Source organism: Lithobates pipiens, unplaced genomic scaffold (genome assembly GCF_037356315.1).
Source record: "Lithobates pipiens isolate NorthernLeopardFrog02 unplaced genomic scaffold, aLitPip1_a1.2 Scaffold_25, whole genome shotgun sequence".
Taxonomy (NCBI): Eukaryota; Metazoa; Chordata; class Amphibia; order Anura; family Ranidae; genus Lithobates; species Lithobates pipiens.
Genome location: NW_027507787.1, coordinates 17,942,575 through 17,960,501, shown reverse-complemented (window position 1 = coordinate 17,960,501; position 17,927 = coordinate 17,942,575). Strand labels below are relative to the sequence as shown.

The following is a 17,927-nucleotide window of genomic DNA, read 5'->3' as shown; positions in this document are numbered from 1 at the left end:
GTGAAGGGGCGCATGTTTCTGGGGCTTAGAACTGTCGCTGCACAAAGTGTCATTTATGCAGGAAAAAAAGTCCTTTAAAATCACTCGCAGCTATTATGAATTGTCGGCTCCCGTAATACAGAGAACACTCATTGAAAGTCATTGATAAAAAAATAAATAAATAAATAAATAAAAAAAAAAGCGTGCGGGTCCCCCAAATTGAATTACCAGGCCCTTCAGGTCTGGTATGGATATTAAGGGGAACCCTGCCTCAAATTTAAGAAAAAATTTGATGTGGGGTTCCCCCTAAATATCCATAACCAGACCCTTCAGGTCTGGTATGGATATTAAGGGGAACCCCGCGTCAAATTTAAAAAAAAATTGACGTGGGGTTCCCCCTAAAAATCCATACCAGACCCTTTATCCGAGCACGCAACCTGGCAGGCCGCAGGAAAAGAGGGGGGGACGAGAGAGCGGCCCCCCCTCCCTCCTGAACCGTACCAGGCCACATGCCCTCAACATTGGGAGGATGCTTTGGGGGTCCGTGACCCCTCAAAGCACCTTGTCCCCATGTTGATGAGGAGAAGGGCCTCATCTCCACAACCCTGGCCGGTGGTTGTGGAGGTCTGCGGGCGGGGGGCTTATCAGAATCTGGAAGCCCCCTTTAACAAGGGGACCCCCAGATCCCGGCCCCCCCCCTGTTTGAAATGGTAAGGGGGTACAAAAGTACCCCTACCATTTCACAAAGAAAGTGTAAAAAAATGGTTAAATAAAACAAAGACACTTTTGAAAAATTCCTTTATTAAAAATAAAAAAATAAAAAAAAAAGATTCCAGCGGCGGTAATCCACTCTTGCTATCCAGCGACGGACGATCATCTCTCCCGCGATGTCATGTCATCCAGCGCAGTGAATCCTTCGTTCTTCTGTCTCCGCAGAGGAGACAATGCAGGGATTCCGGCTGGTTGACGTTTCTTAAATACGGAGGGCGGGGCCACCCGTCACCTGACCCCGCCCCCCTCTGACGCAAGGGGAAACCCGGGGTTCCCCGTGACGTATGGGTGACCCCGCCCCCCTCTGATGTAACGGAAACCTGCCTGTGTTACATCAGAGGGGTGCGGGTCACCTATACGTCACAGGGAACCCCGGGTTTCCCCTTGCGTCAGAGGGGGGCGGGGTCAGGTGACGGGTGGCCCCGCCCTCCGTATTTAAGAAACGTCAGCCAGCCGGAATCCCTGCATTGTCTCCTCTGCGGAGACAGAAGAACGAAGGATTCGCTGCGCTGGATGACATGACATCGCGGGAGAGATGATCGTCCGTCGCTGGATAGCAAGAGTGGATTACCGCCGCTGGAATCTTTTTTTTTTATTTTTTTATTTTTAATAAAGGAATTTTTCAAAAGTGTCTTTGTTTTATTTAACCATTTTTTTACACTTTCTTTGTGAAATGGTAGGGGTACTTTTGTACCCCCTTACCATTTCAAACAGGGGGGGGCCGGGATCTGGGGGTCCCCTTGTTAAAGGGGGCTTCCAGATTCTGATAAGCCCCCCGCCCGCAGACCTCCACAACCACCGGCCAGGGTTGTGGAGATGAGGCCCTTCTCCTCATCAACATGGGGACAAGGTGCTTTGAGGGGTCACGGACCCCCAAAGCATCCTCCCAATGTTGAGGGCATGTGGCCTGGTATGGTTCAGGAGGGAGGGGGGGCCGCTCTCTCGTCCCCCCCTCTTTTCCTGCGGCCTGCCAGGTTGCGTGCTCGGATAAAGGGTCTGGTATGGATTTTTAGGGGGAACCCCACGTCAATTTTTTTTTAAATTTGACGCGGGGTTCCCCTTAATATCCATACCAGACCTGAAGGGTCTGGTTATGGATATTTAGGGGGAACCCCACGTCAAATTTTTTCTTAAATTTGAGGCAGGGTTCCCCTTAATATCCATACCAGACCTGAAGGGCCTGGTAATTCAATTTGGGGGACCTGCACGCTTTTTTTTTTATTTATTTATTTATTTATTTTTTTATCAATGACTTTCAATGAGTGTTCTCTGTATTACGGGAGCCGACAATTCATAATAGCTGCGAGTGATTTTAAAGGACTTTTTTTCCTGCATAAATGACACTTTGTGCAGCGACAGTTCTAAGCCCCAGAAACATGCGCCCCTTCACAGGCATACTATAGACAACCCCCCCTACGAAATTTAAAGGAATATTACACTTTTATTGTTTCACTTTAATCATTATTAAAATCACTGCTCCCGAAAAAACGGCCGTTTTTAAAACTTTTTTTTGCATTGATACATGTCCCCTGGGGCAGGACCCGGGTCCCCAAACACTTTTTAGGACAGTAACTTGCAAATTAGCCTTTAAAATTAGCACTTTAGATTTTGAACGTTGGAGTCCCATAGACTTTAATAGGGTTCTAAAGTATGCTATATAGTTAGCTCCGTCGAATCTTCTTTATACATTCGACAGACACCATAAGCCTTCCAAGACAGATTCGACCGTAATTCATGTGGATTTTCGGACGAATGCAATTTTTGAACGAAAAACGAAATAAATAAAAACGAATTTCGGGAGTAACTAAATAAATTAAGCTTTCGGACGAAAACGAAATTCCGAAACGAAATATTTTACTCTGCACATGTCTACTAATCACATGCACTCTCCAAAGAAAAGAAAAACTCTCTAGCAATACACACCAAACTAAGCATGTGTAGCTTCTCCCTTAGCCCCTGTTCTATCAGCAAATAGATTGGAGACAGTAAAAGAAGGGGAGGATCAGAGAAGACAGGATCAAATAGTCTTTTTACCCAGTGCAGAGGATTAACCCCTTAGGTTCCACAGCGAGTATAACAAGCATGCTTTACTGTACATATAGAGTGATTTTACTGTTGTGGGTTTAGTAACACTTTAAAGAAAATAACGATTTTAAAAACTACTCTTTAAAGCGGTACTAAACCCTGCTTGGTCATTTTTACCTACAGGTAAGCCTATAATAAGGCTTACCTGTAAGTAAATTGAATATCTCCTAAATGTGGACCGTTTAGGAGATATGCACCCTGCATGCGCTCTGAAGGTCCAGCATACCTTGCCAGAACTTTAGGTCTCCCATGCACATGCACAGGAGTGACCTCATTGCAGCTCTGGCCAATCACATAGCCAGAGCACGGAAACCTGGAAGACAGACAAGGGGAACATGTCAGGTCCTCTCAGCGGTGACATTACAGTGCTGGAGGGCTTCCTTCCAAGGTGAGTATTTCATAATGTGCTAGTATCCGATGCATAGTAGCACATTATGCCATGGCCTTGCAGGGTCTTTATTTATTTATTTTTATTTTTTGCAATGTCCACTGCTTACAGCCGCTTTAAAAAAATTTAAGCACCAATTACAAAAAAAATCATCACAAAACCCACCATTGCAATTTCACAAAATTAAAACTGTTTCTGTAGGGGGGAAAGAAACTTTTTAGATCAGGGACATTAGTGGGCAATCAGCTTCTAACTTGAGCTTGTTCGATTAAGCTTTCAAAATAAAACCTGGAAGCTGATTGGTAACAGCTGCACCAGGTTTTGTAAATGTCCCCCAATGTCTTTAAAACTCGTCATACATTTTACAGATTTTGTACAGTCTACTTTAAATTGACAAAATCTATGTAATGATAGAACCTACCTAAACTATACAATCCACCTGTATGCAATCAGGCATAGCTGTTGGTAGATCTAATGCCGGCCATACACGGTTCGAATTTCGAAAGAATTTTCTTTCGAAAATCGTATCTAAGAATTTTCGTATGAATTTCGCACCATTAGTGGGCTGCAGCAACAGCCGATTTTCGTGCAGAAATAAAATTTGAGGAATCGGACATGTTGGAAATTTTTAGAAAAACGAACGATTTTCTAATCAATGATGGGAGAATCGTGCGAGAAACGTAAGAAAATGTACGGAGATAAAAGAAAATGTACGGAGATAAAAGAAAATGTACGGAGAGAAAAGAAGATTCCCAGCCAAGAAAATTCTTTTCTGTAGCAACATGAGGTGAAATTGAAGGCTTGGTCGGCCGAATTTCGAAAATCAATGGTGGCATCATCGGATCACAAAAAAAACGAATTTTCTGATTTTGAAAAGAAAATTCGTTCGAAATTCGACCGTGTATGGCCTGCATTAGGGATATTGTACAGTCAGATTGTTGTAATGTGTGTGGTGAGTTTAAAGTGGTTCTAAAGGTACATGTTTTTTCACCTTAATGCATTCTATGCATTAAGGTGAAAAAACATCTGATGATTAGCCCCCCCCCCGTTTACTTACCTGAGCACTCGAAAGTCCCGCATCGTGAACGCGCTGGCTTCTTGACCGGGCTTCTCGGCTCGTTCATCGGATGATTGATAGCAGCGAAGCCATTGGCTCTCGCTGCTGTCAATCAAATCAATGACGCGGCAGGGCTGAGTGATAGAGTCGGCAGGTATAGCCTGTATCACGGGAGTGCGCCCGCAAGCTAACCCCCTTGGGAGAGTGCTTCCCAGAACGGGGGTTAGCTGATACAGGGAGGAGCCGAGACAGCCTCCAAGGGGCCCCAGAAGACAAGAATCAGGTCCACGAGCTGCACAGTGGAGGTAAGTAGGGATGAGCTCAGGCGTCTTCACATGGAACACGTGCAGAGCCCGCCATGAAGTCAGCGCAGAGCTGCGCTAATCACAACCAGTGAGACATTTCCCCCCATGTGTGGCTGCAGAGATCGGGCAATGTCTCACTGCCTGTGATTAGCGCACCGCTGCGCCGACTTCCTGGCAGATCACCTTAATGCATAGAATGTCTCACCTCCTGGTGGGCTCTGCACGTTTTCCATGAGAACACGCCTGAGCTCCTCCCTAGAGGTAAGTATGACATTTTTTTTTTTTTTTTTTTAAAGGAACCTTTACAACCCCTTTAAGGTTTTTGACCTATGCATTAAGGCGAAAACCCTTCTGTGCTGCTAGGTTCACACATTTGCATCTGCTTTTTTAGCAGTCTTTTAGTCTTTTAGCTCATTTTTGAGGTTGGGTTCACATATGCCTGGCCACAGGTTCATGCCTGCGTCCCTGTTCACTGGTTCAGGTGCAATTTAGGTCCAAATTTTTGCCAGAACTCTCACCTGAAACAGACCCAAAGACGCACAGGACCCTTTTTGAATGTAACCGGGGGCCGACCCGGACATGTGTGATCTGCCTCCCTCCATTGAGAGCAAGGGAAGCCTGCATTCAATTTGTATATATGTGAACCCAGTCTAAATTTACTTTTCAATGCACATTCACTTGCATGTATTTCTTTTCTTATTTTTTACCCAATAAAAGTCAAATAAGAGGTTGCTATGGGGTGGGGGATTGTTATCCTGTACTAAAATGCAAAAAAAAATGCATATTACATGCTTTTTATTGTATACTGTCACTGAAGTCTCCTTGCCCCCTTGGTGCTCCAAAAGCACATCTGTACTATTTTCCCAACCCATGGCAGCACACAGGTCTTGAATGACCCCCCTAAAAAGAAATGGCAATCCTCATTCATGAACACACACTTTGGGCGTGTGAACGGTGGCCTGTCTATGGTGTGAGTTACCAATAAAGACCATTAGTGTGTCTTTTATGGATAGAGAAATGAGTGCATGGTATACCTAGCACTCCAGTCCTGGAACATACGCCCTGGGGAGTACAAATAGATTGCCTTCCTGATCAAACCATCTGTTCACATATATGTACCCCCCACCAAAAAAAAACACTGATCTGAAAGAGACACAAGATGACAAAGTCTGGCCTGGGGCACAAAACTGGAAGGCACTGTAAAGGGAACCGTTCGATCAGCCAGCCCCACAAGACTAATGCATCTGGCTCTGGCAGAGCAGCCTCAGAGAAATCCACAGTAAGGATGATAGTGCAGGATTCGCCCTTTTTCGCCAGGAGATCAGGACAAGCACAATTACAGTTATATTACATCACCGCGTAGCAAGAACCAAAAATTGCTCTGAAGTTTTCACATTGCCTGGTGTCATCGGCCTGAATAAATAGGGGCATTCTGTGCCAGACAAAATAGACTGAAGTGGGAGCGGAGCGGTATGGGACAGAATCCCAAGTTGTCACACTTTTAAATAATCCGATCCAGCCATGATCACCTCAAGGGTACACGGCCCTGAATATCACGCCACCCCTGACCTTTTTGTGACCACATCTTTACTATTTAAGACAGGATGCGTCTATATTAGACCTCTCGCTCCAATCACGCTCCGCTGGCCTTTGTCGTTGCCACTACTTAAAAACCAACAACTGTTCACTATTTTAACACACGTCCACATTCCGGTTATATTTTGCATGTCTGTTTGAATACAGAGCTTTCTCCTTATGGAAATGTGATCAGGGGTTAAGCTGTATTTTGGGACTTTTTTTTTTTTCGGGTTGTAAATAAGCTACACAGCGATGACTATCAGCATGGGAATGGGGGGGAGGGGGCGGCTATGCTAGTTAAAACTAAATGTATATCCCACAAGCAAAAGATCTAAGACCCTGTCATTAGCTGTAAATATCTGAGCTTTAGTGTGTTAACCCATTAAGGGGCTTATTCACCAAACAAGGCAAAGACTGACAGTAGGCCAATAATCATTTATGGATTCAATATTAGTACACATAAAGCTGTGTACTGCACTGAGCAAATCATCACACTACAAAGGTATGACGTATAGCAGAGTAAAGCCTATGCAGGTGCAACGGTGAGCATGTGTTTTTGCACATTTTAATGCATTGCGTTTAGGGTTGCCACTTCGCCCCTTTAAACCTGAACACATATGAATTACACAGGTTCTGAGGCTAAATTAGGTAAAAGCACCAAGTGAGTTTAATTACCACCTTATTCAGCCACGGAACCTGTGTAATTAATATGTGTTCAGTTTTAAAGGAATGAGGTGGAAACCCTAATCACATTTGGAGCAGTTCATTTATTTCATTCGAATTGCAGAAAAGAAGTGCAGGCACATTTTTTTATTTTTTTCGTTTTCTACCTAAGTTACACCAAAACACTTGATACTTTGTTACCATGTGTATTAGGCCTCATGCACACTGAGCATTTGCTCAGCTCCTCTAAACGCCTTTTATTCTGGCAGAAGAAAATATGCCTAAAAACCACTGTATTGCACATGTGCTTATGCAGGTTCATATTCGTTTATTTGCGTCTGGGAGTTTGGCACTATTCAACATTAATTACTCTGGCCCACTTGGGCAGAAAAAAAAATGCACATATATGCATTAATACACAAATGTGCCTAAACGCTTCTCGCTTTTTTCTGCCCAAGTGCTCCTCTCCTGAACAATGTTTTTTTTTTTTTTTTTTTTCACACTGTAAAGGCTCCTTTTCTAAAATGCCTGTAAACACCTATGTGTTCATGGACACAGGCGAACATACATGTGTATTTATAGGCTGAAAAATTAAAACGCCAGACTCCTGTGAAAGTGGCGTTTTTTTCTGCCCAGTGTGCATGAGGCCTTAATGTGCAGTTTCTCACTCACATTAGCTAGATGCCTTGGGGTGCCATTAAGGCTTAATGGCACTGCAGCATGCCTGGCAAAAAGCATGCATGTTTTTTTTTAACAGGAATGTGAACAATTTTGCTTGTGTTCCTGTATCACACAAATGTGAAGGGAACCTTAGGCTGATGACCCACAGGTGATTTATTTTCAAAGAGATCAATCACTGCTACAGATCACTAATGCTAGCAATAAACAGAAATTTGTAGCTAGCGATTTAATCACTGGCGATTTGCTGCAACATTGGGTTGCGCTCTGCTATAAATCCCCTTCCTTCAGCATTATGTTACTAAGCATAGTGATTTTACAGAAAAAGTATTAAAGTTGAATTAAATTCAAATGTTTTAATACTGCTGACAGGTAGGGTTTTAATGACAGAAGAGACCCTAGTGATCATAAATGGTTCTCCCAGTCGGTCTGTGGCAGTGTAAACTGAACTGTGCATGTGCAGCTCAGTGTACGCATAAGGCACCATTCTGTGCCATGATGAAGTGACTGGAGTGAGCATGCACAGGAATGATGTCATCGGGGCCTGGGCCATTTAAGAGGCTGAATAGATTGGACCAGGAAAGAAGACCAGGGGAGGATGGAAGCATCCAGGAACAATTCTCCCATCCATACATTTGATGTGGAGGAGAGAATCCTTCACGCTGAGCTATTGTATTCTGACAGTGAGGAGACTTACCATCAGAATAGACTAATCAGCATTGCAGACTATAACCGGCAGCCCTGATTGAGCAGAAAAAAATCTGACCAGGTGCTTGTACGGAACTCCATCTACGATCAACTTCTGTACAACCTCCCTGCTCATACATGGATTGAAATTCAGTCATTTTTATTTACCGGAACTATCTGATAAGAAGATACACCTAAGAATTCAATTTGTACCCAATCAGGCATGCCCTTGCAGTACATAATTGATGGTAGTAGGCCTAAAGGGGATTGTACAATTAGACTGTATTGTCTACGGTCAGTCTATAACCGGCCATACACTATCGCTCTATCTATAAAACAATATCCTTTAGCTTTATCAAACATATGTAATATGAGGTCAAACCAAAATGATTCAATCGATAATGATTCAGTCGGACAGGCTCTTGCATTATATTGTTGAAGGTAGATCTAAGCCCTGGTTCACTTTGGTGCGATTTGACATGTCAAATAGGCAGCAATTGCCTGCAATGGCACCGTCGTAATCGGTGCGATGCCGCAGCGATATCAAAACGTAGTTTCTGTACTACCTTTTTTGCGATTTTGGGGTGTGATTTCCATTGACATCTGTGCAGAAACCCGCACAGATTTCTGTGAAGTCGCAGCCAAAATCAGGACTGACATGGAAAGAAATCATGTGAGTTCAGCTGAACGGCTTCATTTCCGCAGCTCAGTGTGAACCTGGGCTTCAGTAGATTGTACAATCAGATTGATCGCCTATGGTGCCCACACACATTACAATCCAATTGTACATTCCAAAGTACCCAAACTATGTAATGTGAGGACAAACCTATATAATCCAATTTTATTCTTCTTGCACAGACCCTTACATGGTATAGTTGTCAGTAGATCTGGAGAAAATTGTACAGATTGTATAGTGTATGGTTAGGTTTAGTCTTTTTTGTTACAAACAAAATTCATAGATTGCCATTGCTGAGCCCCTTCTGAAAATGCAGACTGTCGTGCTGATCCTCCAGCTTTCCAAACTTTCCGAAGTCTGGACTAGTAGCGCTTCCATTGTATTGATTTTTAGTTTTGGGCCAGGGACTCAAGCCTGAGGATTAGCATGACCGCACTTTCAGAAGGATGGTCTAGTTCAGTGGTGGCGAACCTTGGCACTCCAGATGTTTTGGAACTACATTTCCCATGATGCTCAACTACACTGCAGAGTGCATGAGCATCATGGGAAATGTAGTTCCAAAACATCTGGGGTGCCAAGGTTCGCCATCACTGGTCTAGTTCATGCTACACAGCAATGGTAGCCCACTTATTTATGACATGACAGGTGTCCTTTATTGTGGTATTCTTTCCAGTAAGCAGGAGGTTGTCCTGGAGAGGGTTAACTTTCCAATAGTGACATCTAAGCAGCTGGTCTTGTTAACCCTTCATGCCTCCTGTCTGCCCCATTTCTACTTGCATCATCCATCTATCCCAACCATGACTGGCGGAACCTCTTTATCGGTTCTTTTGACTTTGTTATAAAAAAGAAAAAAAAGTATTGCCATGGGAACAGAGAGACACAGTAATGTTGTCACCATCCCTTATAGCTGCCTCTCATTCTTGTCCTCTTTTGAAGTGTGCAGATCTGATGAGCAGTGTATGCAGCAGAGGGAGGGGAAGGAGATCTGGCTAATGGGATATTAAATATCCTGAAACATGCATTTTCAGCCATGTACTCGCAGCTTCTAAAAGCCAATAATGCTCTGGACTTCCTCTGTTTAATTTCCAAAGGGGGCTTAAATGACAGATGAGATCGATGCTACTTTACCATTGTCTGTGGCTCAATTACATCTCCTTAAAGGAACATCCCTGCAGAAGATACCTACAGCTACTAACTGTTCTAGATTGCTCTGACTGTCACACAGGAAAGTAGGTGGAACTTTACTACAGGAAGTGTCAAAGTTTTCACTGTCACCTTCTAGGGCTCTTTAACCTCCTTTGGTACTGATGGATTTATCAGCTTAGACCTTTCTTTTCTAACTAATGTTTTGTGAACCTTGGATGTGCCCATCACTTCTATAACCCACCATGAGGGCACTGCAAATGAACTCATTCACCCCTGACAGGGCTTGAAAATATCAGGAGAAAATGGGAAGGCTGGCAGCAGAGAGATCTATATGGGCACAGCCAGGAAATGTATGTAGCTACAGCCAAGAAATCTAGGTGGGCACATCTGGGACATCTAGGGAAGGCACAGCCAGGAGATCTAGGTGGGCACAGCCAGGACATCTAGAGGGCACAGCCAAGAAATCTATGTAGCTACATCCAGGAGATTTAGGTGGGTGCATCCAGGAGATCTAGGTTGGCATAGACAGGACATCTAGGAGGGTGCAGCCAGGAGATCTAGGTGGGCACAGACAGGAGGTCTAGGGGGCACAGCAAAGAAATCTAAGTAGCTACAGCCAGGAGATCTGGTGGGCAGAGCCAGGAGATCTAGGTGGGCACAGCCAAGAAACCTATGTAAATACATCCAGGAGATCTAGGTGGGCACAGCCAGGAGATCTATATAGATTCAGCCAAAAGATTTGGCTGGGTCTATGAAGGCCCAGCCAATGAATCTGTGCATGCCCAGTTAGGCAAGCAGGGGCTTCGTCTGTGCTCTGCCAGGAGCACTATGTGTACCCTGACAGGATATTATGTAGGTACAGCCAAGGCATCTATGGAGGCAGAGATCAGACAGGAGATCTATGTAGACAGAGCCAGGAGAATTATGTATGTACAGCCAAAAGATCCAAGTGGGCACAGTCAGGAGATCTATGATGGCACAACCAGGCAATCTCTGATGGCACAACCAAGAGATGTATGTAGGCACAACCAGGAGATCTATGTATGACCAGCTAGAAGATTTATGTTGGTACAACCAGAAGATCTATGTAGGCACAACCAGCAGATACATGTAGGCACATCCAGCAGATCTATGTGTGCCCAGCCAGCAGATATATGTATGTCCAGCCGGGGAGTCCTACCTGTCAGACTTGGTGAACTTCTTAAACGATTGCCTGGTGAGGTCATGGTAGGATCTAAAGCTGTGAGATTCGGCAGAGATGCCCTGAGCCCTGGTGGTCCTTGGTCCCATCTGGGTGCTGGTGGGCACTGCCAGGACAGACTGGTACTTGTGTAGTTTCCTTTTCAGCTCCTGGATCTCCTCTTCTTTATCCAACAAGCGATTCTCCAAATCCCGGATCCTCTCCTCCTTCAGCATTAGGATCTTGGCGAAGTCCTCTTCCAGGTCACTCATGGTAGAAGTTGTAGCGGTAAGTAGTCCCAGTCCGGGTGAATGGTGGAGAAGTTTGTGGTGTGATGTGGATGGAGCTGGGAGGAGGGAGATCAGTATGAGAGCTCCAGAGGAGGATGAGGAGTGCTAATCCACCACTGACCCTTCTGGGAATCGCTGATTAGCTTTCATTGAGAAACCAATTAGAGCCGCCTCGCCTTCCCTCTAGGATCAGTCCATAGAAAGCACAGATCGGACGTGTGATCATCCCACCGACACCATCATCATCATCATCATCATCCTCCTCCTCACCACACTCCGCACAGCTCCCAGCCCGGCTCCTGCCCTGACATAGGAACAATTAGTCTGTGATGGGAGGGGGGCTCTGTAACCGGATCTTCACAAAACTCTTCTTCTACACAAGATCCTCCACACATGGACGAGGGGCCCCGAGAGCACACACTGTCCGGGGCCACCGAGCCATGGAAGGGATGTATAGGATGGTGTATATGGGACACTCCGGACTTCTTATATATGACATGTCCATGTGTGTACAGTGATCGGCGACACGCAGAGGTGACAGCCAGGTAAGTCCGTCCTACACACCGACCTTCTATGTCATTTATTCTGTATGACTCTGATCGCTGAACACTGAGGACAGAAATATGGGAGCTGTAACTTATAGATGGCTCTCATCCTCATCCTTACTACTGACCGATCCACCACTGACAGCCTCATACTTATCCTTACTACTGACCGATGGATCAGTCCTGATCCAGGACGGACATCCTCATCCTTACTACTGACCGATCCACCACTGACATCCTCATCCTGACTACTGACCGATCCACCACTGACATCCTCATCCTTACTACTGACCGATCCACCACTGACAGCCTCATCCTTACTACTGACCGATCCACCACTTACATCCTCATCCTTACTACTGTCCGATCCACCACTGACAGCCTCATCCTTACTACTGACCGATCCACCACTTACATCCTCATCCTTACTACTGTCCGATCCACCACTGACATCCTCATCCTTACTACTGACCAATCCACCACTGACATCCTCATCCTTACTACTGACCGATCCACCACTGACATCCTCATCCTTACTACTGACCAATCCACTACTGACCGATCCACCACTGACATCCTCATCCTTACTACTGTTTGATCCAGATCAGGCATGTTCCAGGATTTATAGATATAGATGACGGATATCCTCATTCTTACTACTCACTGATCCAGGACAAGTGTGCTCCAGTACTGACATCCTTATCCTGACTGATCTAGGACAAGCGGGCTGGAGGATTTATAGATACTGTCATCTTCTCTTTATTACTGACTGATCCAGGTAAAGCTTGCTCCAGGATATATATGACCGACATCCTCATCCTTACTACTGACTGATTCAGGACAGGCATGCTCCAGGATTTATAGATGACTGATATCCTCATCCTTACTACTCAGTGATCCAGGACAAGTGTGCTCCAGGACTGACATCCTTATCCTCACTATTACTAACTTATCTAGAACAAGCATTCTCCAGGATTTATAGATATACAGGTATATGACTGACATCCTCACTTTACTACTGACTGCTCCAGGACTGATATCCCCACTACAGACTGATCCTGGACTGACATCCTCATCCACTGTACAGATTGATCTAGGATGAGCATGGTCTAGGACTGGCATCCTTATCCAGGACAAGTGTGCTCCAGGAGAGGCATCCTCACTACTACTGGCTGATCAAGGACAAGTATGCTCCAGGATTTATAGATGACTGACATTATCATCCTCTTTTTTTTTTTTTTTTTTTACTGGCTGGACCAGGACAAGTATACTTTAGGACTGACCTCTATATCCCCACTACAGTCTGATCCAGGGCAAGCATCCTCCAAGCCTGACATTGCCATACTCAGGACTGTCATTCCCATCCTCACATTGCTACAGACTGATCCAGAACAACATACTCCTGGACTGAAATCTTCACTTCTCTACTGATCCAGAACAAAAATGCTTCAGGACTGACATTCTCATCCTCACTTCACTGCAAACTGACTCAGAACAAACATGCTTCAGGACTGATATCCTCACTTTACTACAGACTGACTAAAGAACAAGCATGGTTCAGGACTGACATCCTCATCCATTCCTCACTTTACTACAGACTGATCAAGGATGGTTCAGGACTGACATCTTCAATTTACTACAGACTGATGAAGGAACAAGCATGGTTCAGGACTGACATCCTCACTTTACTACATACTGACTAAGGAACAAGCATGGTCCAGGACTGACATCCTCACTTTACTACAGAATGACTAAGGAACAAGCATGATCCAGGACTGACATCCTCACTTTACTACAGACTGACAAAGGAACAAGCATGGTTCAGGACTGACATTCTCACTTTACTACAGACTGACAAAGGAACAAGCATGGTTCAGGACTGACATCCTCACATTACTATAGACTGACGAAGGAACAAGCATGGTTCAGGACTGACATCCTCACTTTACTACAGACTGACAAAGGAACAAGCATGGTTCAGGACTCACATCCTCACTTTACTACAGACTGACGAAGGAACAAGCATGGTTCAGGACTCACATCCTCACTTTACTACAGACTGACGAAGGAACAAGCATGGTTCAGGACTCACATCCTCACTTTACTACAGACTGACGAAGGAACAAGCATGGTTCAGGATTCACATCCTCACTTTACTACAGACTGACGAAGGAACAAGCATGGTCCAGGACTGACATCCTCACTTTACTACAGACTGACGAAGGAACAAGCATGGTTCAGGACTGACATCCTCACTTTACTACAGACTGACGAAGGAACAAGCATGGTTCAGGACTGACATTCTCACTTTACTACAGACTGACGAGGGAACAAGCATGGTTCAGGACTGACATCCTCACATTACTATAGACTGACGAAGGAACAAGCATGGTTCAGGACTGACATTCTCACTTTACTACAGACTGACGAAGGAACAAGCATGGTTCAGGACTCACATCCTCACTTTACTACAGACTGACGAAGGAACAAGCATGGTTCAGGACTCACATCCTCACTTTACTACAGACTGACGAAGGAACAAGCATGGTTCAGGACTGACATCTTCACTTTTCTACAGACTGACAAAGGAACAAGCATGGTTAAGGACTGACATCTTCACTTTACTACAGACTGACCAAAGAACAAGCATGGTTCAGGACTGACATCTTCACTTTACTACAGACTGCCCAAGGATGGTTCAGGACTGTCATCCTCACTTTACTACAGACTGCCCAAGGATGGTTCAGGACTGTCATCCTCACTTTACTACAGACTGACCAAGGATGGTTCAGGACTGTCATCCTCACTTTACTACAGATTGACCAAGGATGGTTCAGGACTGTCATCCTCACTTTACTACAGACTGACCAAAGAACAAGCATGGTTCAGGACTGACATCCTCACTTTACTACAGACTAACAGAGGAACAAACATGGCTCAGGAATGACTTTGCTACTGACTGACCCACAAACAATGCTCCAGGACTGATATCTTCATCCTCACTTCACTGTCTAGTGAGCTGGCTCAGAACAGGCAATGCTTTGGGACTGAAATCCCCATTGTGGTTGCACTACTTATTGAATCACTGACTCAGAGCAAGCGTCCAGGACAGGAGTTTACTATCCAAGTTTCAGAGGCTGCACATGTTAGTGACTCAGGCTTGTGAAGGCAGGATCAGGGTGACAGCAATAGAGTATATACCTTTAACAAAGCACTGTAGAAATGGCAGAGCCCATATGTTTTCACAGTTTGACTTTATAACAGAAGAAGGCCTGGGGCAAAGATTACTACAGGGGGCCTTTGTAAAACATTAAAAGCCTAAGTTAATCTGTATAAAATGCTCTGTTAGAATGATTTTCTCATTCAATAGTCACCCTGCTTTGTCTTTCTGTCCTTGTTCTTTTTTTTTTTTTATCAGATCCTGCTGGTAGCCATGTGTGATCTGTCCATATGTGGGGCCCCATGATGACTGCTGGAATGACCCCAACCTGACAGGACAACACAGTTCAGGTTAAATAAAGTTCTGCATAGAAGATTGATTTAAAGTGTAAGCGCCTAGGCACATTTCCATCACTAAATATAGGACACAATAGGGTTGCTGTACTAAAACTGGATAGTGGAAAATCTGGTGCAGCTGTGCATGGTAGCCAATCAGCTTCCAGATTTTTGTTGTCAAAGCTCTAATTGAACAAGCTGAAGTTAGAAACTGATTGCCTACCAGGCACAGCTGCGCCAGATTTTGCTCTCCAGATTTAGTAAATCAACCAGATGTATCAGTACAAGATATTCATTGGGATATTTATATTATGAGCTGCCCGGTGAAATCGCAGGGTAGTTTCACACCAATGCATAGCAGTAAGCCTAGGTTCACATTGGTATGAGTTGGCATGCAATTTGACATGTCAAATTGGCGGCTTTTGCCGGCAATGGCGCCGCACCGATTCCCCAAAGTAGTTACTGTACTACTTTTGGCAAATTCAGGAAGCTTTTGTATAGATGTCTGTAAAATTGCCCCCTGAAGTTGTACTGCATTGCCAGGTTTAAATTGTGCGCATTCAGCTGAACTCAAACGTTTTGTAAAGGGCAGTAGTGCATTCTACCGTGTGTTAGTGCAACATGCTACACTTTTTGTGGAGTGTTGTGATGTCATTTAGAATGATAGTCCAACGCATATGCACCTATACATGTTCCAGAAAATGCTGGAGGGATGCATGTTGGTGTCTGATGCTGTTGGAAGTCCATTCTTAATGAACAGGGTGCTTTAATGCATGTTAACACACTAACTAGTTCACATTAACGCCTGTCTGGTAAAGCATCTCATTAGTTTGGTATAGTAATGAGTACCTTTTATATTTTAGATCTGTACTACTACCTATTACTGATATTACACCACTTGCTTCCTAGAGTAAAGCTGGCCATACATTATACAATTTTCTTATTCAATTTCCTTTAGATTTACCTTCAACTATGTAGTGCAAGGACCTGCCTGATTGCATACATGTCGAAATTGTTCAGGTTTGACCTCATAATATATGGTTTTGGTAAATCTAAGAGAAAATTGTACAATGTATGGCCTGCCTTATTGGGGGGGGGGGGGGGGCACTAAGGTATGAGCTTATTAAGGCTTAGTATACACAGGTGGCAGTTTTTAGGTCCCTCTAAAAATCAATCTGCATTGGATTGCTTTTCAGAGGGTGGTTGATATGTTGCTTCCTTGGCACCTGTTTTAACCTTTAAAAGGCTTCACCACCATGGTGAATTAGTTGCATGATGGTTTCTGCATGGGCCCCATTTCCTTGAATGGGCCACATTTGGCAAGAGTTATACCGACAGGGTTTCCTTTTTTTTTTTTTCTTTTTACACACCATGTATACAACTCCCCTTTGGCTGCCTTTTCAGCTTAAGGCTGGGTTCACACTTATGTAAATTGGATGTGTCCAATCAGATGCAGATACTGCTCAGGTATCATTACAGCCGTCAAATATAATAGCCGCAGTGGGAGATTCATCCATGTGCACTAATGATGTACAAAAAAAGTCGATGTGTATGGCCAGGCTCAATTTCTTGGACTACTCCACAACATGCCCTTTTACCACCATTATTACTGTAGTAATGATCACTGTTGGTTACTAATTGAAAAAAGGGTAAACGGATAAAATAAATATTTGCTCAGCTCCTTCCATAGAGATGAAAATAACAATGACTGCAGGTTGGGGTCTGATGCAGGGCCATCTTAATAGCATCATGGGCCCCTGGGCAAATTAATGCACTGGGCCCCTACCATCCAGCGCCAACCTACTCTCAAGAATTACAGTATAAATAGTTGACAGAATTACAAAATGTATTTATTATTATTTGCAATAAAATAGATTTTAAACAATAAGAACCCATTAAAATCAAAGACTAATCAACACAAAGGGCACAGTACAGGGGTGTCTGGAGGGCACAATACTGTGATCAGGAGGGCACTCTACGGGTTCCAGGATGCTGCTTTGGACATGGCCATCATGGGACAGCTTAGTAAAAGAACGTGACTGACAAATCAGGGACAGTTGGCAAATATGATGTAATGCAATACTATTATGGGGCCCTCATTCACCTGGAGCCCCTGGGCAGTGCCCAGGAGTGCCCATGCATTAAGACAGCCCTGGTCTGATCCAGATCACAGGTATCTCAATTAGGACAAGGCCAGCTTTTTTATTTACTTCCACTCCTATCTGTTTACTAATACATTGCTTAGTTGTGCAATAAAAAGTTTTTCTGTTATATCTCTGATATGTGTCTCATCCAAATCTGCTGTGATTGCTGAGAATTGTTTATTAAAGTATCCTAACATAACAATCAACAAAGTGCGTTCTTTGTGTCCTTTGACTTGTTTTAAGTTGTTTTTAGTGCCCCT

The 17,927-nt window shown here is 44.2% G+C and overlaps 1 protein-coding gene across 1 annotated transcript in view; it reads right to left on the bottom strand.

Annotated features, from left to right (window-relative positions):
* The window catches only part of PRKG1 (protein kinase cGMP-dependent 1), a 1,414,086-nt gene extending 1,402,621 nt beyond the window's left edge, over positions 1-11,465 (bottom strand). Inside the window, exon 1 of the mRNA XM_077454156.1 lies at positions 11,194-11,465. Coding sequence (XP_077310282.1) covers positions 11,194-11,465 — 272 coding nt within the window. The remainder of the gene's footprint in view (positions 1-11,193) is intronic.
* Between the last annotated feature and the right edge of the window lie 6,462 nt (positions 11,466-17,927).